At 39.9% G+C, this 24233-nt stretch overlaps 1 protein-coding gene across 2 annotated transcripts; it reads right to left on the bottom strand.

Moving 5' to 3' along the window:
• Positions 1 to 12371: 12371 nt before the first annotated feature.
• Positions 12372 to 22817, bottom strand: anks6 (ankyrin repeat and sterile alpha motif domain containing 6). Of its 2 annotated transcripts, none has more exons than XM_007559841.2 (18): positions 22193 to 22817; positions 20596 to 20814; positions 20299 to 20500; positions 18954 to 19104; positions 17995 to 18039; positions 17700 to 17904; positions 16833 to 16939; positions 16607 to 16758; positions 15617 to 15875; positions 15471 to 15523; positions 14985 to 15179; positions 14731 to 14893; positions 14464 to 14654; positions 13503 to 13695; positions 13353 to 13420; positions 13134 to 13250; positions 12939 to 13035; positions 12372 to 12847 (listed from the first exon to the last, which is right to left on the bottom strand). In XM_007559841.2, the coding sequence occupies exons 1-18, from the start codon at positions 22528 to 22530 to the stop codon at positions 12798 to 12800; spliced, it is 2805 nt and encodes a 934-aa protein (XP_007559903.1). In that variant the 5' UTR covers positions 22531 to 22817; the 3' UTR covers positions 12372 to 12797. The 2 variants fall into 2 exon arrangements, with proteins under 2 accessions (XP_007559903.1, XP_007559904.1); XM_007559842.2 differs by having other exon boundaries at positions 15471 to 15520.
• Between the last annotated feature and the right edge of the window lie 1416 nt (positions 22818 to 24233).

Genomic DNA, 24233 nt, shown 5'->3' with positions numbered 1-24233 from the left:
AGATGCATGCCAATTAGAAATACAAATAAACCAATTTTTGTTTGTTTCTTTTCCTGTAAATATCACCAAGTTTAACATGCAAAGCAGACATTTTGGATTTTGAGGTCAGGATTGGGAATTTTCCTCTTTTAAGCTGAAACATTTGAATAAAAATTAAATGCATAATTATACTTTGTTTGACACCAGTTATGCAGTGTCAGTAGAAACCTATGTTTTTATTATTATTATTATTATTATTATTATTATTATTATTATTATTATTATTTTCAGTGGAAAGTATAACGTACTGTCCCACTGTAATTTTTGTTTTAAATGTCTTTCAAGATGCTTGTGCTTACATAAGTAATTTACAAGGGCGGTTCTTGCTATAAAAGTTTGATAACTATTGCATTTGTTTGTTTGTTTGTTTTTTTTTGTTTGTTTTTTTGTTAATCGTTTTCATAAGAAAAAGGGGAAAAAAACTGGATGTGTTGAACTGGATTCCAATCCCTACCATGTTTTATTTCGAAAGAAAAACTCGGCTAAATTTCTGCATTATGTTTGTGTGAATACCCGTTTAGTATTTGTGGTGATATATCAGTTTTTATCTTTTCGAGGAGCACGTGAAAGCAGCATATGCTTAAAATGGCTCGCGCGAACTGCCGCGTGCGCATACACAGACACACACACACAACGAGAGGGGCGGGACCTCGCGCTCACTACAGCGGCTGTCGCCACTTTCAAACAGGACAGTCGAGACTGCCGACGCGAAACTCCGGTGGAGAACCGGAGACTCGTGTCTGGGAAACAGCGGCTTCACATCCAGGCACGAGCCTTTTTTCTTTTTTTTTCTAATGGACTAACGGGGAAGTCTTTGAACCAACTTAGATGTAGTTTCCAGCAACCGGATGGTTCAGCGGGAAAAGCGTGACAGTTGCGTCAAACGTGAAAGAAATCCTTTTGTTTACCCTGGAATCCTCTTCAAAACAAACACATAGTGCCTCTGTAAAGTCGCGAGATTAAAGTTTGGCGCCTGCGTGGGTTGTTTACATGAAAGTATCATTAGGAGTGACTTGGGACTTACGAAACTGCACTGGGTGTACCTATTTTTACATTTATCACTGGAAGAGCTGCGGTTATTTTCAGTCACCTGACTCGGATGCCCCATTTCTGTTTCTGTAGCCTACTATTTAAATCTAATAATTTGGTTAAGATACTCTCCCAAAACACCAGCCTCAACTTCCAAGGGTGGAGGCTCTGACGTCACAGGGGCTCCGGAGAGAGCCACTCCTTTTGTCGCCACACAGAAACAAACATCCACCAAAAGAAGCTCGTTCTGCACAAGAAACAAACAAAAATAACTACACTGCATTACAACTACATTACAAAAGAAAACACTAATACGACCCTAATAGATACAATTTAAAACATCCATAATCGATATAGAAACAGTCAGTTTATATAATGTGATTTACATGCTTGTTTTTAATGCCTAGAAAGAATCTGAAAATTATTTGTTTGTGGCTTTATAAGTAGAGTAAAAGTCTTAAAATCTTTCTTACAGTGCCTACATGGCGCATACCACAAGGGGGCGTCCATTTTCTTTGACACGACATTTAAACAAAGAGAAGAAAACGTACCGTGTTCAACTTGGAGAACATATCCGAATGTGGCCGTACGCACTGTAAAGTTTTTCCTTTTGTGGTTGATAACGAACTTTTGGAAAGGAAAAAAAACGACTTTTGAAAAAACCGCTAGCGTTAAAATTTTCTTGTTAGCACGAAGTATTTGTTTCCATGTGGTAATATGTTGTGTTTGCTCCGTGGAAATTATAAACATGATTCTTTAAGTGAATAGGCAAAATAGATTTTAAAAGATTAAAAAAAAAATAAAACAAAGAGGCTTTCAAAAATCCTATCTCAAGAGATTAAATTGTCTCGATAACAAAATTGTCCTGTTGTCATGAGATAACCTCGGCTCTCTTATGACAAAATGCTAATTTCTAATGAAGGGGAAGCCACAAAAGACCTGAAAATATAATAACATTAATTCATAAGTTGGCTCATGTTGTCCCCTGCTTGTGCTCTCTTGGGTGAAAAGACATTTTACTCTAGATAAGGTAAAAAAAATAAAATATAATAAAAAAAAAGATATTTTTTACAACTGAGCTGTAGCTGCTACATTACAAAACAAATTTTATTTGCTCTATTTTCTACTACCAATATTGTGAAAAAGTAATTTATTTTTCTTTTCTGTTTAGCTTTAATTTGGACTCATGTATAATTAAAATAATGTTAACGTAACTGAATAAAATCAGCCGATTGAAACTCTTGGTATTGTCAGTGAGAGACGTGCAACCAAAGATGTAAACGCCATCTTTCCAGCCTTAAGGTTAGAATTTATGAATATCTTCTCTACTGCCCACAAGTGTAATGCACAATGGCACAAAGCTAATGTGAAGTGGCCCTTTCAAATCCACAGGGATATGCATAACAGGCCTTTTCTTGGTCATCTTTAGGTAAAGGTGTTGACGTACGCCCTCTTCTTTATGCCTTTTATCTTCTCTTGACTCGAGTTTCTATAACGGCCCCTTAGATGGGGAAGAGAGGAAAAGAAAAAAGATTCAGACGGGAATGGTTTGAATAATTTTTGATACCTGTCAGGCATATGGGCAGGTATAGAGGGATGTAATGCGGCTCAAGGAGTTTGACGTCAGCTGTTTTTATTAGCTCTAAAAATGTTTGCGTTGTGATTGTTTTGCTGAAACTTTGATCTGCAGGCTAATAAAGCCTGCTGACAGCATGTAGCTGTCACTGCCCATTTCGACAGCAATAAAGTTGAGTAAAATAGCTATAATCACCTCTGGTCCTTATTAATAATGCATGTAGTATGGGGGAGAGGAGAGGAGAAAAAATAATGGTGGTGAAGTTACTATGAGAGCAAACGAATCCATGTGTTCCCAGTCTACTCTTCTGACAGGCCTGACATTGTAATCATTAGCATGAAGCAGTCAGGTTGCGCTAGTGACAGCGCACGTGGCACTTTACCAGGGGAGATGTTTTATTTGTTGTGACAGGTGAAGCTGTGGATCCATAGAGGCCTTGTTAAGACTGTCAGTTGCTGCCATTAAAGCTACAGGGAGCTTTGGTATCGTTGCAAATCCACAGCCAACATTATCCAAGCTGCCTTCCAGATTAGCCCGGGCTTAAACTTCCGATAACCCTACCGGGGCTGACCTTTGCACGCAACCCTGAATGCGTCTCCATACAGCGTGCCTTTTTTTTGTGTGGTTGAACACGCGCTTAGGAACAAGGAGCTCGGAGACGAACCGGGGTGGACCTGCTGAAAGCCCCCGCTTGCCAAATGCAATAGTGTGGCTTTCATTGATTAAGACGTTTCCATTAGTGTCGCAGTGGGATTCCGTGGAGACATGCGGGGGGCCGTGACACGACCGGTCTGATCGTAATGGACGTTCATAATTGATGGGAGGGTCAGGATCGGAAAGTAGTCACACACATACACACACACACGCACACACACATGCACCCGCTGATCCCCTGTCACTGTCATTTAGAGCAAACTCTTTCTTATTAAGGGCCACATGACTGCTCAAATGGAAGTAAAGCTATCTGCAAAACAAAGGACACAATGCGCAGTGTGTTCCGTTTGAAATGGCTCAAGCTCAGTCAGATTGGATGGAGAGTATGTGTCGACATCAATTTTCACTATCTTGCCGCAGATTCCCAATTGGATTTGCATCTTAGGACTTTGACTGGGCCATTCTAATGCATCAACTTGCTTTGGTCTAATCTAGTGATGTCTGAACGTTTTGCCATATGGGTCAAAATCTTCAACTGAAAAGTACTTTGGGGGCCAAAAAAGAAAGTTTGTATGTTCTTAATTATAAACCAAAAACATGTTTAGATATTTTTTTTACCTGCTCAACAATGAATATAGAACTTCTTCCACATATTTGTTGTCTACCTTATAGGTAAACAACAAATATGTCCCTAAAATATATAATATTATAGGGACAATATTATATATTTTCCAGGTATGTAGTGGCATTATATGTACAATCAAGTAATTTTGTTACCTATATACATATTGTATATGATGTAAAAGAAATTTGACTTTGTAATTTAATACCTTAAAATTGGGACACTCTCTTTCTGAAACTCCACCTTCAGGCAGTCAATATATTATTCCTCTATGAACTATTTAACAATGTTCTCCATACTGAGCTCAGCAGGTATGTCTTTTACATTAAAATTAAAGCACCTTTAAAAATTTTAATTTGAAAAACTTCTCAATCAAAAAATGTTTTGAGATTAAAATACAATCATAAATCAATTTATGATTGTATTTTAATCTTAGGTGTAAGGTGTATGCAAGTGTTCAACCAACAATAATGCAGCTTATTTATTCAGATTTTATTTTTTTCCAACATATTTTTTTCCAATTGTATTTTTTCATATTTCATTCTTTGAAACTTGGACTTTTCTTGAGATAATATTGGAACAAATTTCTCACCGTACACCGAACACCTGGACTTACACTGACATTAAATGACGCACAATATGTGATATGTGAACACATTCACTAATTAGGTGACTTCTGGCAATTATTAGACCTGGACTCAGAACATCCACGACACACTTCCAACATTCATATTAGTGAAACATTTCAAAAACCATGTTTTGTTTCCTTCCTCTTCGTAATTATGCAATAGTTTTGTGTTAGTCTATGAAGAAGTTTGCGGTTGTAACGCGACAAAATACGAAAAAGTTGCAAACTTTTGCAAGACCGAGTGTAAAATAAACCACAGGAAAGTGATTGAGTCACATGCAGAAGTTGTTGAAAACTCATCATTGGGCAGGAAGTATAGAAGAGCTGGATTTGGTGTGGAAGTGGAGCCACTTTATGAGCCCTGACATGCAGAACATTGTTCAGCCAAAGAAAAAAAAAAGAACAGGACTGAAATTATTTTATAAGATGTGGAGCATGTTCTGACTTTTATGGAGCATGTTTTTAATATTAAAGTTTGAGCTATTTGCTCTAATTTGGTTTAGTTGTAAAGTTGCCGAGCAGTCCCACTCCCCGAACGTCAAGTGTTTAATACCACATCTTTATCAGGCTGACATTTGTTTGGGGACAATAAGCCGATCTTCTTTTATCTCATGGGACTGCAAATCTCAAATCCGGAACAGCATTTGAATGTGCTACAAACTAGCAACTCACAAAGAAAAAATATCCTGATTCATAACAATGATCACTTTTCAATAAAACTGCAAAAACTATTCTATTATGAGAATATCCTGTCAACACTCAGCATGAAAGGTGCTAATCATTTTCAAACCCATGCTTTGGTTTCCTTTTTTTTTCTTTCATTGATTCTATTACGATTTGCATCAACTGCTTTAGGGGGGAAAAAAAAGGTACATTTTGGGATTTCGGAGATAATCTTTTGTTGACGTTTGGATTTTAGGTTTTTCAAAGGTCGTTCGATGGTCAGATTGAAGAGGTCAAACAGAGATTGTCTCTCTTTTTCCTGTGTCCCTCGATCATTCTGTAATCTGCTTGGGCTCTTTGACTTTACACAAGAATCAGGGGCAGCAGGGCTTACACGGCTGCGTGACACCCGGAGTTTCAGAAAGCGTATGAGTCATATTTGTTTGATGGAGTAATGATGATGGATGGCAAGCGTGGAAGCAGGCAGCAGCTAAATGTCGGGACGCTGTTGGCACGGGCAAACCAAAAATCGGTTGCAAAGGCCGAGAGATTTTATTTACAACTGTTTATAACCCACGAATCCTAGGATTAGTAAAGAGAGAGGAAAACAGGAGAATCTGAATGAGAGCTAATTTATTCACTGATAAATACAAAACTGATTATGACTTTATTTTTGGCAAACCATTTCTGTTTTGGGTCACTGTCCTGCTCAGTGATTTTCTAAAAATATAAAACGTTCTAACAGTTCGAAGACTTCACAATGCCATCCTGTGACAGGGTTTCTCACGGTTTTTGGAAGTGAAACGGGCCCACATCATCCCATATCCTCCTCCATACTTAACAGATGATACACCAAAAACGGGTTTGTGTCTAGAAAGCTCGATCTTTGTCTCTTCTGCTACTGAAACTCAGAGCTCTCACGACGGTCCTCTCTCTAGCACTTCTCTAATCCTCCTCGCCCTACATGGTGAAAAGATAAACTTTGCTCCTCGTCCAAACGTGTCTCTGGCAGTTTCAGCGATTGTAAACTTTGTATATTTATTGCTTTGACCATTAATATGGGCAGGGTTTGGTTGGTTGTTATTTCTTGTAGCCATTTACTAACTTCTAACCAACAGCCTGCATCTGCCTTACTTTATTGGCATCTTTTTCATTTTGATGAAATGTGGTATCATATTAATATCAAAGACAAACAAGAGGCAAAAAATTACGGAATACGCGAGCGTCGTTCAGTGTGTAAATCAGCTTAAAATTATAAAGTGGAGAGACACAAAAAAATCTTCTGTTGCATTTGTTTAAAATGGATTGTTAGATGTATCGGTAAGTAATTTTGTAATAAAATAAAATAAATTACAAAAATTCTTAGCTAATAAACGTGTTAAAACTTGTGGTTGAAATTTTCAAAATAAAATCCAAGTAAAATCAGTGACCTCATGCTACTTTGGTAACAAAAAAATACATACTATTGCTTTTTGCACGTCTTTATCAGAGGTGGCAATAAGTATGGAGAAGAATAACAATAAAAACGGTCTATACATGGTGATCCTGCTGAGAATCACTGCTTGTCACTAGAGAACAGGAGTAACCCAGACACAAGGGAAATAAAGTCATTGCCTGAGGTTATCCACATTTTAAAACAGCTGTCTGTTGTACAGCCAGAGGCTGTGGTAAATTATTTATTGCATATGTTGGATTTATTTGGAAACCTCCCAAAAAACATTCGTAGGGATCAAACATAAGCAAAAAGGGACACCAATGATGAAGTACTCTGTGTTCTTCCACATATGGGGTTATCCAGGGATACTGCTCGGCCCACTACTTTTTTAGTGTTTTCATTTCTTTCTTTATTCTTTTGTTTTTGTGAAGTTGCAGTAAACCCCAGAACTGAATTTCAACACATCACTTTAATTCAATTCAGTTTCTTTATAGTGGCTTGCAAAAGTATTCATACCCCTTGACCGCTGCCATATTTTGTCACATAACAACCACAAACACAAATGTATTTAATTGGAATTTAACGTCAATTTAACCAACACAAATTAGTATACAACTGTGAAGTGGAAAGAAAATTATACAGGACTCAAAAAAAAATTTTTATAAGTAAAAAAGTGAAAAGTGTGATGTGCAAAAGTATCCGGCCCCCTTTTCTCTAAGTGCCACCAGTTGCCTACAGAAGATGCCTGACGACACTGAAACTCAAAAGTTTGAAAGCGCACCTTTTTCACTGTTTCAAATATTTCGACTGTTTGATCCGCCTTGCCACATACGTATGCTTTTCTGTTCTGAAATGTGACTTTTAAGTTCTCGTGGGAAACCCAATTCCGAAATCTAATTTCATGCCTAATCTCGTCCCTTCATGCCTTCCACACCCTCAGCCTCTGCTCGGATCGCCTGTGGAAAACCAGCTGCGGCGTCAGGAAGGGTTTTCTGCCTTATTTGGTTTGAGACGGACTGTTGGGAATGCCAGGAAATTGTATAATAAGGTTTTAAACACAGAAGTCATAATTTTAACTATAAAATATCTATATTTTAAAATGTCTGAGTGTAATCGGATTGCATTCAGACATATTTCTTAAAATCATTAGTAAGTAAAGTAGCATGATGTAACCACTTCAGTCTCCTTTGGTAGACATGTTGGGATTTTGTGTAAAAAAACAAAACAACAATAACAACAACAAGAGTTCACTTTTATTATTCACCATAAACAATTTCTAACCATCTTTAACCAGTCACAGTGTTAAGTTTACTTTCAGAATGCAATCATGATTCATGAATGGTGTTCCCAACCACAGCACAACTACTGTACTGACAGCTACAAACAATATTATTTAATGTTATTCAGCGTAATCAAAAGCATATGTGCATGAAAACAATTATGAGGAAATTGAATGAGTCACTCCATTTGCTTCCCACATGCCGCAGCCATGTTAATATCTTCCAAATGTAGCTCTCTCGCTCCTGCAAATTCCTCCCCGCGAATGTACATCTGAGCTCCGGCTCTGTCGCGGCAACGGGAGAGGGAAGCCTTCCTGCGCTGCAGCCATGTTTTTCATTAAACTCTACAAGATCTCTGTCGCCTGCCTGTCGGCTTCGTCTACATCCAGGTCATCAAAAAACGGGTTTAAAGGGGCCAGTCTGTTGCAGATTTTGGTCAGGTCGGGGATTGATGGTGGGTGTTGAGGCTTGTCAAAGAATGAAGATGAAGAGGGTCTAAACCAAAATTTGTTCATAAAACAAAAATGGTCTAAATGAGAACCGTTATATGCGTAATTTGTATGGTAATGAGCACACAGGCCCACTTCACGGTGGGGTTTTCCATTCGAACACAATCCCAAGGCCAAAATACAATGTATTGTGTTTTCTGATTCCTCTTTCAAGTTGGAGCTTTATCTATATGAGACAAAAATAGCGTTCTTGTAATATCCAGCACTCAAAAGCCTTTTGTGTTCAGAAATTGAGAATTACAAGAAAAGTCAACAAAACATTTGTGACTGAGAGGAAAAAAATTACTTTACACCTCCTTTGAAATCACAAACCTTCTCCGTCAACCTCAAAAGTTTTCTAAAATGTGCAAATTCTTCGTATAGCCAATAATCAATTGTGACTCATGAAATCTACGTCTGCAAACTCTGGCTAAGCTATTGAGTGTTTTTATAGTCTCCTTCTTGCTGTTTCATTATTTCACTGCTGGCTTTATCTACAACATTTAAAACTGCAGTATGTAACCTTTATAAACAATGTTTTGCTTTTATATATTTGTCAAAACTGTCACCAAACCATGAAAGTGTAATATGAGACGGATAAACTGAAAATACATAAATAAATTAATCTAGCTAGGAGCTCAATTTTTTTTCAGAATACTAACCCAGCTGGGGGCAACTGCTTTGAGTAGTTAGCATGCTAACCCAACTGGGGGGCAACTGCTTTGACTAGTTAGCATGCTAACCCAACTGGGGGCAACTGCCTTGGCTAGCTAGAACGCTAACATATGGCCACCAATGACAACGGAAAACAGTTTTCCCTTTACTGCTAAGTTGTTTCGCCATATAGAACTCTAAGGTTCTATACAAGTCTCTTTTTTTCCATTTCTTTTTTTATTTGCTGAGGATCCGATTTTAGAGGAAAATACTTCCTCAAGGCAGAGCCGCTTCTAGTAGCCTTGTAGTGAGACAAATTTCAGTCTAATCCACTTTCAAGCACTGTAGTAGTTTCATAGTCATGACATTTTTTGTGCGTGTCAAACGACCCGTTAAATGCCTTACTAGATGTGGTGATAAATAGTCCAACAGGCCCAATTAATTTTACTGAAAAGATTTGGGAGATTTGGGACATATGAATGTTTCCTACAAAGCACAGCCTGCAGGCTGGTTCTGGAGCTTTAAAAGTAGCTACTCCAAACCTTGTTAAAAACGAAAAAGAACGAGAGAGAGAGTAAAAGTTGGCTGGGTATGTTCATTTAACATGAAACGTTTTAAGATGTAGTTGTACAAATAGTACCAAATATATCCTTAAAGGAAAAATTACGATAAAGCTTTTCCAGACAGCCATATTAAACCCTCCAAATATGTTTTACAACAGGTGACGACATTCAAGCTCGCAATTTTTTGGGAATTTCTTTATAATGAACGACGGCTGCGAGGAAAATGATGCAAATAAAACATGTGAGGGTGGAAACTCTGGAGGATTTAAAATCAACTCCCTCCTAATCAATGTTGGCACAAATCAAGTCGTGTTTTTGTACTGGGATATCCTTGTTTTATTGATACAGTGGAGTTCGAGGAGGAGGAGATCTGGCAACAAAAAATAAATAAAGGAACTTTACAGGACTAAATGTAAATGTATTTTACTTATTTTTATTTTATTTTTATTTTATTTTATTTTACTATTGCTGAAGTCTTCAACTTTAGTCAAAAAGTTGAAGACCGAATATATAAGTTCAGGAGAGCTGAACGTTTCATGTAGCGGTAAGAGTTTACTGCCCCCTTCTGGACGATAGGAGGATTTTCTCCTCCGTGTTTGTGGCAGCTTTCCTTCAGCCCTGACACATAGATTTAATTATTTCCCGCGGTCAGAGAATTTAACTGTAAAACCTAAGAGTAATTCAGATTCCTCAGATTCTTTTGATCAAATTCACCAAATTTCAAGTAAAGATTGTCTTCTCTCTGGCCAATCTACTCTGAAGGTCCTATCATCTGTAAGGTTCTCCAGCCTTAAGAGCTGTTTTGTCCACTAAGATGTTAAATAATAAAAAAGTGTAATGCCTAGGTGGGACCCATATGGGGGAAAGGAGGGCTGATATATGGGTCCCATATGGGACCCATATATCAGCCCATGTATATGGGCTGATATATTAGTGCCCATGTAGGGCCACAGCCCACATGGGCCCTAAATGGACAAACCCATATGGGACCCATATGGTATACCCTCCTTTTCCCCACATGGGGCCCACCTAGGCATGCTGGCAGGGAAATCATTGTTCTCAGTTAGTAAAGCTGAGTTGTCCTTCCTTGTTCTTTTTTTTTTCTCCACAAGTACTCCTTCAGTGTTTTCTGAAATTGGACTGAAACCTTTAACCTACAAACTCAAAACTAACAACTAACTTAAAGCAACATATGGGAGTTTGTTTTAAGTCAACAATTGTTGAATATCAATCAAATTTTCAGATGCATACTTTTTTACGGAGCCCTCCAGGAGACAAGGGGAATTTTTTTTCTTTTGCGTTCCCTCGCAACAATCTACTGATCAGTTCATGGGGCATAATTGATACTGTAAGCCTTTCTTACGGTGGCCGCCGTACTTTCTGCTTTAATACAAGCTTATGTAAGGTTTTTCCATGGACTATTGAGTTATTATCTCGGGGTAATAAGTCATCTGATTGTGTCTCTGTTGTGTTCGTGTCTGAATGGTTTAAAGGGCAACTTTCAGTGCCGTTCCATCTGAGCCTGAACAGACACAAACATGCAGTAAATAAATCGATTTTCAATCAGTTTTTTCTTTTTTGCACCAAAGCGTTAATAATAATAAACACGTTTTGTTATTATAAAATAATATAATAATAATGGTGGTAGAGGGCCGCACTGGGTTAACTCGGGGAATCTCATCTGTCCGTGTATCAATCAACTCCTAACCTCTTCTTTGTGCTATTACAATTATCGATTTATTTAATTTTGATTATCATGGTCCAAACTTTGCGAGGACTGACCACCTGATCACCCGCTTCCTCATACACACAGAGCCAGCAGCCAGTCACCTTCCCATTCATACTTGATGACAGCCACGCCCACATCGACACGCCCACCACCAGGTGTCAAAGCCGCTGCTCCTGTCATATCAATAATTGCTTATTTCATTCATATTGCTCTTACAGAGCCTCAGTGAAAACGTGTTTATTATCATTAACTCTTTGGTGCAAAAAACTGATTGAAAATCGATTTATTTACTGCATGTTTATGTCTGTTAAGGCTCAGATGGAACGGCACAGAAAGCTGCCCTTTAAACCATTCAGACTATGAATACAACAGAGACACAATCAGATGACTGATTATCCCGCGATATTAACTCCGAAATAGTCCAAATAATTTGGATGTATTTTTATTTCTTTCCTGCTTACGGAAAGTTTCTTTTTATATCATAGGTTTGTGGTGTCTTTCTATACTAAAGAAAATTATATAAAACGTCAGATATTTCACAACGAGGTATTAACATTCATGGAAAAATCTTATATAACCTTGTATTAAAGCAGAAAGTTCATGCGGTATTCAATTATACCGCATGAACTGATCAGTCGATTATTGCGAGGGAACGCAAAAGAAAAAAAATTCCCCATGTCCCCTGGAGGGCTCCGTACTTTTTCACTTCTAGAAAAGCAAAAGAAAATTTCGTGTTATAAGAGAAACAATCTGCCAATGGAACAATTTTTTTCTTTTTAAGATTAAACAATTGTTGACTTACAACGAGCTCTTATATCTTGCTGAAAAATTACTTGTGAGTCAGTTTTGTCTTATTCAAGTCAAGTGTAGTAAAATATTTGCACTAGAAATTGGACAAAAATAAAACTTTGTAAGGTTTTGTGTTTTTGCCGTGTTGGACACTTTTCCTCTTGAGTGATTTTTCTCGACAGACTGTTTCAGTCATTTCACTTCAGCAGCTTCCAGAGCCAATAAAAGACAATCCAGATACCTTTTATTTCCACACACAACCGATTTACTTTATAATCAAACCGATGCTTTTATTCTACGTTTGTTGCATCTCATGTTCTTATCACAAAATGTCTGATAATTGACGGTGTACCGCAGGGTTTTGTCCCAACACTCCTGTTTTTTGTTTTGTTTTGTTTTTTTCAATTTTTTCCATTTCCTGTTTCCCAAGCAGCTCACGCTTCGGTGGAAAGAAGAGGCTGCTTCCTTGCTTCCCAGTTTGGTCCAGCCGTGTCCCATAAAGCGCTCTCTCAACTGGAGAGCTTGGCTGATCCTCTTGCACTTATTTTTGTCGCCATTCAGGAGCCTCCAGAAAGAGTCGTCAACATCCACGCTCCTGCTGGAGGGACCTTTGGAGTGTTTCCCTTATGGGAATCAGCGTAGATAAGGTTATCTTTTGCTGGAGGAGCGAACCTGATGCCTCATCCAAGTTGTTGGAGCTGAACAAGAAAAAAAAAAAGATGACAAAGAATAAGAAGATGCGATGAATGCTCTTTTTTTAAAAGTCTGCAGTAATCGTTTTGTGCTTACACCGAGACTGGCCTGGTGGCCTCGGGTTGCTGGCGCTGCTGCCGAAGGACGACTGGAAGTTATGGATGGTCTCTTGAAGGATCTGCCTCTCCCGACCCTAGAGGCGGCCAGAACCCAAATGTCATAAATACATGTAGACGAGAGCGCAGCAAAGATTTGAACTGAGCACAAAGAGCTGCGGTGAGCTGAAAGCACCTTTCCAGCATTGAGTTCGGATATGGCGGCTAGGATCTGCTGTCTGGGGCCGTCTGTTTTGATCCCCAGCTCCTTCAGGTCTCCGTCTGTTAGAGTCAGGAACGCTTCCATGTCGACCTGAAAGAGGAACAAAGAAATGAGGAAAAATCGCTTCAAAAAGAAAACAAGAAAAGTTTCCTTCACGCCTGAAAAAATAAAAATAAAAAAAGATGGAAATACCTCCTGCTCCTCAAAAATAGGCTGGTATTTCTCAAGAGACAGTTTCTTCAAAATACTAGACAGCTCATCTGGGGGGGGGGGAAATAAAAACACACATTGAGGTTTGAGAGAACGTGATGAGTCTGCGCTGACGACAGAAAGAGCCGCCACCTTCGTCGGTGATGGTGCCGCTGCTGGAGCCGCCGCTGCTTTTGGAGCGCGGGTGAGACGAAGCCGACGACAGAGAGTCGCCCGGGCCGGCGGGGATCTTTGGGGTCGGGGACGGAGACGGGGTTAAAGTGGGGGACGTGCTCTTGGAGGTGGACGAATTCCCAGACTGCGATCTCTTTTTCAGCTCCATCTTCTACAGGGAAGGAAATAAGAGAGCAGCTTCCATGTAGAGCTGGCCAAAAGACTTACACATCCATCTGGGGCGTTTAAAGGGGCGGTTTTGTGTGATATCCAGGCACACAGTGTCATTTTATAGCACAATCAAGTAGCTATGTTAACTTCAGCTGTTATAAAAATGCTGCATATGTCAAAAATGATCTAAGCAAAACTTGACTTTGCAATTGGACACCTTGAAGTTGGCCTCTGTCTCTTTAAGAAGCTTGTGTGTGGAAAAGGCAGAGCTTGGTGAGACCACGAGTTTTGAGCAGCTGAATGGTTGCCACGGGAGATTAAAGGATTTCTCAAACATAAAGAAAAGAATCAAAGCAACACTTCAGATATGTTTTTGATGAAGGAAAAACATTATAACACAACATAAACTCAAAAATGTCGATTTTACATAACACCGCCCCTTTGGCAAATGTATTCTTTTTTGTTAAGATTTGTTGTGGCGTTTCTATAGATTTGTGCACTAATATTTTATTAAACACAAAATTATTATAGCCATTCCTTATATACATATTATAGACATTCCTGGAGTGTTGCCTTGATTCTTTAACGCATGTTTGAGAAATCCTATAATCTCCCGTGGCAACTATTCAGATGTGCAAAACAGCTGGGTGGACCAAACGCCACCACTCAGCTCCTTCAGACTAGTATAAACCTCTGACCAGAACCGTATTAACGACTGTAAAACTGTGGAGACGTTCTGCTGGAAGTCACAATTAAAAGGAGCCCAAACCCTTCTGGCGTGGAGGTCCGAGGCGACCAGGCTGGGGTTGGACGGGATGTCAGGCAGGCTGACCGGTACTGACGCCGGCAGAGGAGCCGGGCTATGGTGCTTCTCTGCCGTTTGGGTCTTCACCTCTATCAGCCCCGCAGCTCTTTTACGCTGGGCAGCTATCTGGGAGAGAACACTGTCTGCGCTGCCTCCTGGTGGAGGTGAGAAAAGAAATATTGGTACACTCACCCTCAGCTCATTTCCATCGAGTGATGTGTCTGTTTGCACCTGAGCGATTGTGAGAGTCCCGGTTGATCCCCGCTACTCCGTTCGACCCTCCGGAGGAGTGAGGGGAGTGATAGTGACCAGAATTAGAGGGCGAGGATGAGGAGGGTCCCTTAGGGATGCTCGGAAACTTGATGGACCTGTTCACAACACGACTGATGGACGTCTTCGAGAGGAAAACAAAAGCAGAGAGAGAGGAGGATGGTAGACGAAGGAGTGATGGTCGTTACGGGAGCTAGAAATGTATTTTCCCTCACAATGTCAGAGTTCCCGCTGCTGTTGAGTTTCCTTTGAGGAGGCATCGGCAGGCGCGCTGCCTCGCTCTTCCCGTCTTGGAGGAAACGTGATCGGTCGGAGTTCCAGGGCTCAAAGTTGGACGGCGGCAGGAAGGGAGGGATCACGGCTTTCAGCTTGTCATTCGGCAGCCGGGTCAGAGGAGCGCCGCTTCTCAGCTGGGGGAGAAACAAAACGCAGGGTGTCAGCAACCGATGGCATCAAAACCTTGAAATCTTTAAACTGGACCCTGAAAATGTTTTTTTTTAAAAGTGTATAAACACGCCTCTGCTCCTAATATAACTAATAATTTATGTCAAAAAAGTTGGAAAAAATATTCAGAATCCTGTTCCAGGAAAAAAAACAAATTGGTATCAACAATGCCAAAATTTCACCAAAAAATCGGACCTCAAAATTCCGATAGGTGCATTTCTGCTTGAATCTATTTATGTCAAACCAAACGCTCTCACCATTGTGGTTATCAGAGAGTCGTCCTTTTCTGAGGATGTTCTGCAGTGACCTGCTGAAAGGTAGAAACTCATTTTACCCAAATGCTACGTAACATTAAGGTTTAAATGGTCAAATATTCAACAACCCCTCAGTTACTGAGTCTCACCGGCGTCTTTGGTCTTCACGGCCCACGTGGCGCTCACATCACTCGCTCCTGGAGCTGCAGTAGCAACTGCCGCCGCTGCCGCCGCCGCCGCCGTCCCATTAGGCACAGCTGCGGCCTTCGCGTCCGCCCTCATCGTGGCGTCCAGCGGGGTCTCGGCTTCGTCTGGAAACGGAGCCAGCCGATTGGTTGAGAGGCCGTGCCTCAGGGTGTGAGTCAGCTTCAGCCTCCGGAATCGATTGGACATTCTGCTCCACCAGGACTGCAAAGGTATGAACACCACACAAAAACTGCAGCAACACTTACAGAAGTATTTACACCCAAACACAACCACTAACTTTAACCTTCCTTTTATATGACAGACTTACACAAAGTAGTGCAGTGAATACTTTTCCCAGACACTAAAAAATGCCCTTTTTTCTCAAAAATGTAACATTCCTATCATGCTTATGTGTAATGTAAATTTTTACGTCGGTTTTGTTCTTAATATGAGCAAATTGATCAAAGAAAACAAAACATGAAACATTTAGTATAACAGTAGGTATACAACTAACGATTATTTTAGTAAATGATTATTCTATCAATTATTCTGACGATTAATTGATTAATCGCATAAAAAATTGGCACATTCTGCAGATTTCTCATTTAACCACTCAAGATTATTTTATACAATATTACAAATATGATCAAGAAATGTCAATAAATAAATGGTTCAAAAACTTTTTTGAAATAAGAAAAACACTGTATTGCCTTAAGTGGAACAACAGCAAAAGACAGATCTGCAGCTAAATAAAAACTTAAGTAAGCTGTTTCTACTTCACTTAACATCAGTACAGTTTAAGTCTGATCTGTTGACTGATTTTTTCAATTAACCAATTAATACTCCAGTGATTAATCGGTTATTAAATTAGTTGATGATTATTTCCATAATTGATTAATCACAATTAATCAGATTAAGTTTCAGCCAGAAATAAAAGGAATCAACCTCTTTACCTTAAGGCTTCCCTTGTCATCGGGTGGCACTGGAATGTTGTTGAGGGACTGTCTGCTTTTGGAGTGGCTGATCAAGGCTCTGCCGCGATGTTTGGACTTGTCCTTGTCCACCTGCATGCACACTGATGCCAAGAGACGCACCAGCTCCGTGTCTGATAAAACAAGAAGTAAAATTAAACGCACAGTTGAGAGTCAATGAGAACAGAGTGACGTTCAGCATGTCTACCTGGGTCATTGAGCAGCATGACCAAATCAAAGGCAGTGTATCCATTCTTAGCTCGCAGGTTGACATCGGCTCCTTGACTCAGCAGGTACTTGACAATGTCTTTATTGCTGGGAGGGAGCGGGAGAGAGGGCAGCAAAACAAAAAGAAGGAGAGGTGATTATTGTGTCAGCAGTAAAACCTGGAGCAGAAGCAACGATAGTTTGGTTGGTGACGGCCAACAATAGAAAAGCTGCTGCCCCAAAGATGGAAGGAGTCTGGGGAAGCAGCTAACTTTCACCGCATGAATGACGGAACAATTTTTGCAAAGTGAAAAAAATTCATTTGCCTATTTGTAAAAGAAATGCACAGAAAAATTGGTTGATGTCAGAAATTTTGTGTTTTTGTTTTTTATTTTAAGTTGACTGGGGCTAACAAAGGTAATCTTTTGCTAGCACAACCAGGTGATGCTAAAAAAAGCACACTGAGTGTGTATGCCACTACTACGCTAAAAGGATTGAAAGTTAGCTATTTTCAATTTGTTGCTCTTTTTAAAAGAGGAAAAATGAAGATGGAAGACGCTATTTAGAAGGACCAAGATTTTTAGGCGATAAGGCTAAACATTTTTACAGCTATTATTTTTATCCCTTGGGGCTTCCGCCATCTATCATGGTACATGCTCAATTTGGAAATCTTGGCAATCTTTAGGAAGTCTCACAATTAAGAGAGGATGTACACACTCTAAAATAGTAATATAAACTGTTGTCTGACTACACTAGAAAGTTAATAGAAATTGTATTTTCAACCCCTGAAATCTCTGTATGCCCGAAAAGTGCAATCAGTCCACCGAAAGCCAACACTGTTTAGAATAAGCCAGCGCCTCCTGCTTACCCGTGATACGTGGCTTGCATTAAAGCGGTCCAGCCGTGAACAGAGTCCTGTTTGTCTATGTCAGCTTTCTTCTCCACCATCAGCTGCACCACCTCCAACTGCCCACTCACCGCCGCCATCATGAGCGGCGATGCTCCATCTTGATTGGAGGAGTTTACCTGAGCTGGATCCTCCTCCAAGATGTCTTTAACGAGCTGGGAGTTTCCTGAATCGTCACAAAAAGTTGAAAAACATTTACACAAATGCTTTATTTAAAAGAGGGGGGAAAAAATGTTTTCTTGAAAAGCGAGCTCACCCAGTTTGAGAGCGCTGAACACGTCCGGCCTTTTTCTCTCATCGTCTGTGAAAGAGGGAGAGAAGAGCAGAGGAGACCTCAGCTCTGCTTGGCTGCACTCCACATAGCTCAGTCAGCGGGGGGCTATGTACACAAATCCTGATGATAGCAGAGTTCATCACTTACAAAAATAACAGAAATACTAGAGCGGAGAAGGAGAGACAGGAAAGTGACGAAAAAAACAAAACGTAAAGGCCGTAAAAAAACTAAACGGTTTGTGTGTTTGGTGTCGGGATGAGAAGAGCTTCAAGGCTCTCTGTCAAGCTAACGTTGAATGCAACGCATTGTCGGAGACACAAAAACATAAGACGGGAAGTAAAGGCTTTTTCTACAGTTCAGGACATTAAATGTTGGAAGAAAAAGTCCAACACATGCATTATAAGCCTGGCGGGCCACCAGGCTTTACTTGTGCCCCCACCAGACTAAGCATTTTTTGTTATTGTAGTTTCTTCTTATACACCAGTAACAGTGATACCGAAGATGGGTTAAAGAGTCTCTTTGGTGAAACGACTGGAAGCAACACATAAGGAGATTGAGGTCAGATGTCTTTTTTTATTCACTAGAACACCGTCTCCACTTCCTGTCTTTACCTGTCCACATGCTAACAACTTTAGCAAATTCATTTTTATATCTTTCCAGAAATTCACAAAAGAATAGATGCTGACTAAAAACCATCAGCACAAAACTTGTAGGTGAAGATTAAAGAAAATCATTGGTGTGTTTTTGTTTTTATTTCCTTGTCTTCCGTCAGTTTAACTGTTGGGTCATTTGATGTTAATGTTCAGGTAATATGAATTTGTACATGTAGTTACAATTCATACAAGCATGGACTATTTAAAGTGTGCCTTGTATTTCCAATACTATTAACATAGTGAATGTATGATTGGTTCCACAACACCAGCTCAACAGTGGCGCTCTACCCGTTTGAGGTCTGACGGTGGTGATGGAGTCCAGATACGCCTTGACCTCTCTTTGCTTCAGCTGCATAGCTAGCTCAAAGGCCGTCTTGGAGAGAACGTTGACCCGGTCTGGATCGGCCCCGCGCTCCACCAGCTGTTGAGCTATTGATTCCTTTCAGAACACGTGACACAACGTTAGCAACCCGCCGCGCCACAGAGTGAAATTGCAGACAAACTAGAGACCTATTGGTAGGGCTGGACAATATCACCAAAAAACGTATCGCGATATAAGTGTGTCATATCAGTCGAGATTGATAATTGTTGATATCGACAATTATTGACTAGTCTTTTGTTTTTAATACCTGAAATACTGCCAAACTGGTGGTCTTTCCTGTTTTATGCAAGGTTTTCACTGCACACTGTTATTTTCATTTTTAAGCAGTTATGATGCACAGTGGTGAAACCTGAAACTGCTGCTGTGTAAGTTATTCAGCAGGTTGTTCTGATTTAATCAAAGCGTGAGTGAGTTAATTCAGGACTTCCCAAACTTTTTCCATTCTATGGCCCCCAAAGAGCATTAACCTTTGGCTAGGGACCGTCTACGCAAACCGACAATGCTATGAAATAGGACTTTAGAAGATTTTTATTCACTATTCAATAACTATTACATCCAAAATGCTGCCTCAAGCTTCTGATTTTAGACTGCCATAAAATTTTATCAGTTAGCATATTATGACTTTATTACAAGATAAAAAATTTCAACACAATCCCTTTTCTCAGAAACTTTTCCATTACTTGCTTGCTACGCTAGCTTGAGAAGCAAAACAACTTGATGAATTTGACTGGCATCCTATCAGAAAATGAGCATCAGAAATAGGAAGTAAATAAATTTGAACTTATATTTGGTAAAAAAAAAAATAAATAAATAAATAAATAAATAAAAATAACAAAATCGAACAAAAAAACAATTACGGTGAAATTTTTAACATTCAAAAAATTTGTGGGATTTGAGGGGTTTTTTTTTATTTGCATGTTTTTTTTTCCTCATCTTCTCTCTGACTTTCTCAAGCCTCCACTGCGCCCCCTGGTGGCCCTAGACTTTGAAAAACACTGATTTAGATGATGCCACCAATTTTTCTTAGCTGAACCTAAGAGGCTGAGCGGCGAAAGCCTTTCCTCTGCCTGTATCTCCCAGAATGCTGTGTGGGTCACTGAATACTCTGTATACTGAACATCGAATACTCTATCAGATGTATTATCTATTGATATTTATCACTTGTCTATCACAATATACATTGTTATTGATTTCTTGTCCAGCCCTACCTGTTGGACAGCTGTGCAGAATCAACAGTGAGATCAGCCTCACCTTCCCACTGAGTGTAGCAGCCATTAGTGGCCCCCAGCCGGTGGTCTTCTGGGAAAAGTTGACATCAGAGCCCCACTCCAGCAGCAGGCGGACGGCGGCCTCATGACCGTGCTGGGACGCCACCATCAGAGCTGTGATGTCCATAAAATCCCTTCCTCCTCCTCCGACTGAGTAGCCCTCAGCAGGTCCAAATCCAGCTGTGCTGTTGGGAAACACACACAAACACACACATCAGTCAGGATGATAGAGGAACCCGGATGCCCGTCAGTCAGTCTGAACAAAAGTCTGGTGTTTAACCTGCAGCTGTTGTTGTTGTTGCCGTTGGAGATGGTCTCCACAGCCATGGCCAGGTGGTCGAAGTCGTCGACGTAGGCCCCGCCCTCCAGGAGCAGCTTGACCACATGAACGTGGCCCCCACGGGCCGCCATGGACAGGACACTGGCGCCAAGCCTGTTGCGGCCGTTTATCTCCGCCCCGTTCTCCAGGAGGAGGTGGGCGACAGTCAGGTGGCCAAACCTTCACGGAAAACAGAAACAGCTAAGTTAATCACGGATGGATTTAACCTGCAGGATTTTATAAAAACAGAGGACAACACTCTATTTGAAGGGGTATGCATTTGACTAGTAAGACATAAATATGAAGGAGTCTTCATAAATGTTTGTCATTAAGTGTCATTCAATAAATAACACTTTTAATTAAATCAAAATTAAATTCAAACCACTTGCCCTTTGGTAGCCCACATTTTATTAACATTTTAAATGATAAACCAACACAAAGTAACATATTTATAAAGTGGAAGAAAAAGACTCTTAAGTTCTCAAAACTGTTTTCATATAAAACATCTCAAAAGTTTTGTCTAAAGTACTATGATAACCCTAAATAAGATTTGGTGAGTTTGGGACATGAGTAATAAGCAAACGGGGTCCATGCATGTTGATGGGTGGATGGATGAAGCTGAATACAGGAACCATGGCAACTGCTTCCCTTTTAGACAAATTGATGTATTTGTCTGTTACATCAATTCTGAGTGAAATATACTCATGTTTGTAATTGTAACATGACAAAGTCGAGACGGTTCAGTGGCTATGAAAACTTTGACGAGGCGCTATGTTCAAATATCCTCTGATCTTTAGCTGCGATTCTATTACAAATGTGCACAAAACTTTGTCAATATCCAGCTAATGTAAAAAAAAAAAAAGCACACACAATTAAGGTGTTTCTATAAAATACAAAACACAATTGTGAATAAGTTTGTTCACACTGCTGCGCCATTCTTCTCCAACTACTTTCCTGCCTTCTTCTTCTTCTTCTTCTTCTTCTTCGTAGTTTGCGTCAGTTGCAACATCCGGTTGTGTGATTTTTGTGATGCAAAAAAAGTGTTTCCATTGCAGTTTTACAAAATAGACCACTTTCGTTATGGCTACAAAAAATGACTTAATCTTAGCGTCGAAACGTTTAGTAAAACACAAGATTTTTTCCAAAATTGCCCTGTTTTCATTAAGCAAATTTATTTTCAAAATGTTAAACTTCGCAATTATGTGGTCAATGGAAGCGGAGCTAGTGACTTATACCTCATGTGATGTCACCAGAGGTATGTGACATCATACAAAGAAAATAACAACCAAATACCAATAATAACTAAATACCAAAAGCTGATTATAACATGTTGTGCGGTGGGTGACAGACTACCTCCAAAGTGAATTTGACTGACTTTCCAGAAACGTCGGGCTGATAGCTTTAAAAAAAAAAGAGAGAGAAGTGAAGTTTATATTTTTACCCCGTTCGTTGTGACATTTAAAAGCTCCTCATTTTATATTAGAAATGCCCAGTTTGAATGCCTATAAGAAAATATCCCATGTTAAATGGATCCTGGTTCTCCAGACCGCAGCCCCACCTCGCAGCCTGCATCAGCGGGGTCCAGCCGTAGTTGTTGCGGCTGTCCACCGAGGCGCCCTTCCGCAGCAGGAACCGCACCAGGTTCTCGTGGCCGCTGGCCGAGGCGAACTGCAGGCCGGTGTTCCCCTCCTCGTCCGTGCAGTCCACCGGTACCAGAGACACTCCGTCCGGGGCCGCGCACTCAGAGCCCGCTTCTGACCGCAATCTGCTCTGCCGACCCGACTCTCTCGGGGCGCCGGGCTCCAGGAGACCCCGGGCTGTCTCGTAGTCCCCGTCATCGCAGGCACGTAAAAGCAGCAGCGAGTTCGCAGGGACGCCGAAGTTCATGTCTTTCATTTGACGCGTTAGTCCGTCTCCATTACTCTGTAGTTTTGTCTCATCGAGGGTGAGGTGAAAACTGTTTTCCTCTGTCACTTGGCCTGAGTTTGGAGCTCATGACGCGCAGTGAAATAAAGTTCACCCTTTAGGACAAATCTTCTTTCCCCCTCCCAAAACGTTAAAGTAGCCGTATAGCTTACATTCAATCTCAGTAGTTTGTCTAATAAAAAACAACAACAAAAACTTTCTGGCAACCAGCCGCGGAACTGCCCGGTTCCGTTACTTGTAAATGAAGCTGAGAACCATCAAGATGTATTCAACACAACCGATTACTTCCGCTTTTAGCTTTCAAAACAAAACCTAAATTATTACGCTCAAAAAGCTGGAAAGAAATTGTGCTGTGTAATTATGAAACGTGTCTATTAAACCCCTAAAGCATAATATAATTGTTAAAGTTTTGACAAATAGAAAAGATAAATCATAATGCATCCTATACGTACCAAAAAATATGCTAATTTTGTAATTAACTAAAACTCAGCTGCCCGGGGCACAAGTAAATAAGGCAACTGATGAAAGGCCTCCGCACCAGCAGGGGGCTCTCTAAAGCACTTGAACTTAAAACTTAAGGGTGCTAGTTTGCAAGGAAAAGAAGGGAAAAAAAGTACTGGAAACAAAATTTCATCTTCCTTTTCTTTTCCTTTGCAACCAAGATAAAATAAATAAATAAATAAATAAAAATAAAAACATTTGGAAAACAGGGCCACCCTTATTTTTCTTCGTCTACTGCTATGTGAATTTCTTTTTCTGCATATGCGTGACACCCTTTGAAGTCATTCTCTACAACCAGTCCTGACATCTGAGCTGTAAAGAATCACTTTAAAAACAAAATTCTACCATTTCAAATTAATAAATGTAAAACTTACTCCAAGTATTTTCATTATTTGAAGTCGTAAAAAGTCGGTTTTTCACTGATGTTTCTGATTTTAACTTTTCGTATTTAAACCGAAATAATGTTATGCGTAACACATTAGATTACTTCTAATGTGTCAATATCCACCACTATGTTATTTTACGTCTAGTAATATTCATCTAAATTTACTTTCACTTAAAATAACCTTAAACAGCCCTGCTAAATATGTTTCATTCACCATCAATTATATTCTGACATGTTTCGTCGCTCCTGCGGGAAACCTGCGAAAAAATTTTTTCCTACTTCTTCTTCTTCGTTGCTTTTATTAATTATTAATTTACAAATCGGAAGGTTTGATGTTTACTGGACTTAGTTCACGAATTGAATTGCATCTGCCTTGACATGATTCTGGTGATTCCCTCGGGTTATACAAATATGTGTCTACACTGCCCTCTGGTGATAAAAATTGGAACTACAAAAACTGACTTCGAACTTTTATGATTTGCTTTATTACCAGTTTGGGATATTTATTTCACTATTTACCGAGAAAAACAAACAAACAAACAAAAAAAGAAAACAGAGCTACAACATTTCCATCACGGTTTTAAAAGCAAGGTGTTTTTTTATTGCAGCAGAAAATAATAGTGAATTCCAACCCCTTTAACGAACCCAAACATAATTTAGCATTTCCTCGGATGATCAAAATTGTGTACAGAATAATGTAACGTATTTTCTAATTATTCTCCTCTGTGATTCGTTTTTGCACTCCTATAATCTTCTTGGTGTAGTCTGTTACCAAAAATATGAAATG

This window comes from Poecilia formosa, unplaced genomic scaffold, assembly GCF_000485575.1.
Source record: "Poecilia formosa unplaced genomic scaffold, Poecilia_formosa-5.1.2 Scaffold108, whole genome shotgun sequence".
NCBI classification, from domain to species: Eukaryota; Metazoa; Chordata; class Actinopteri; order Cyprinodontiformes; family Poeciliidae; genus Poecilia; species Poecilia formosa.
Note: the sequence above shows the minus strand (reverse complement) of the source record. Positions and strands in the feature narration are given on the sequence as shown.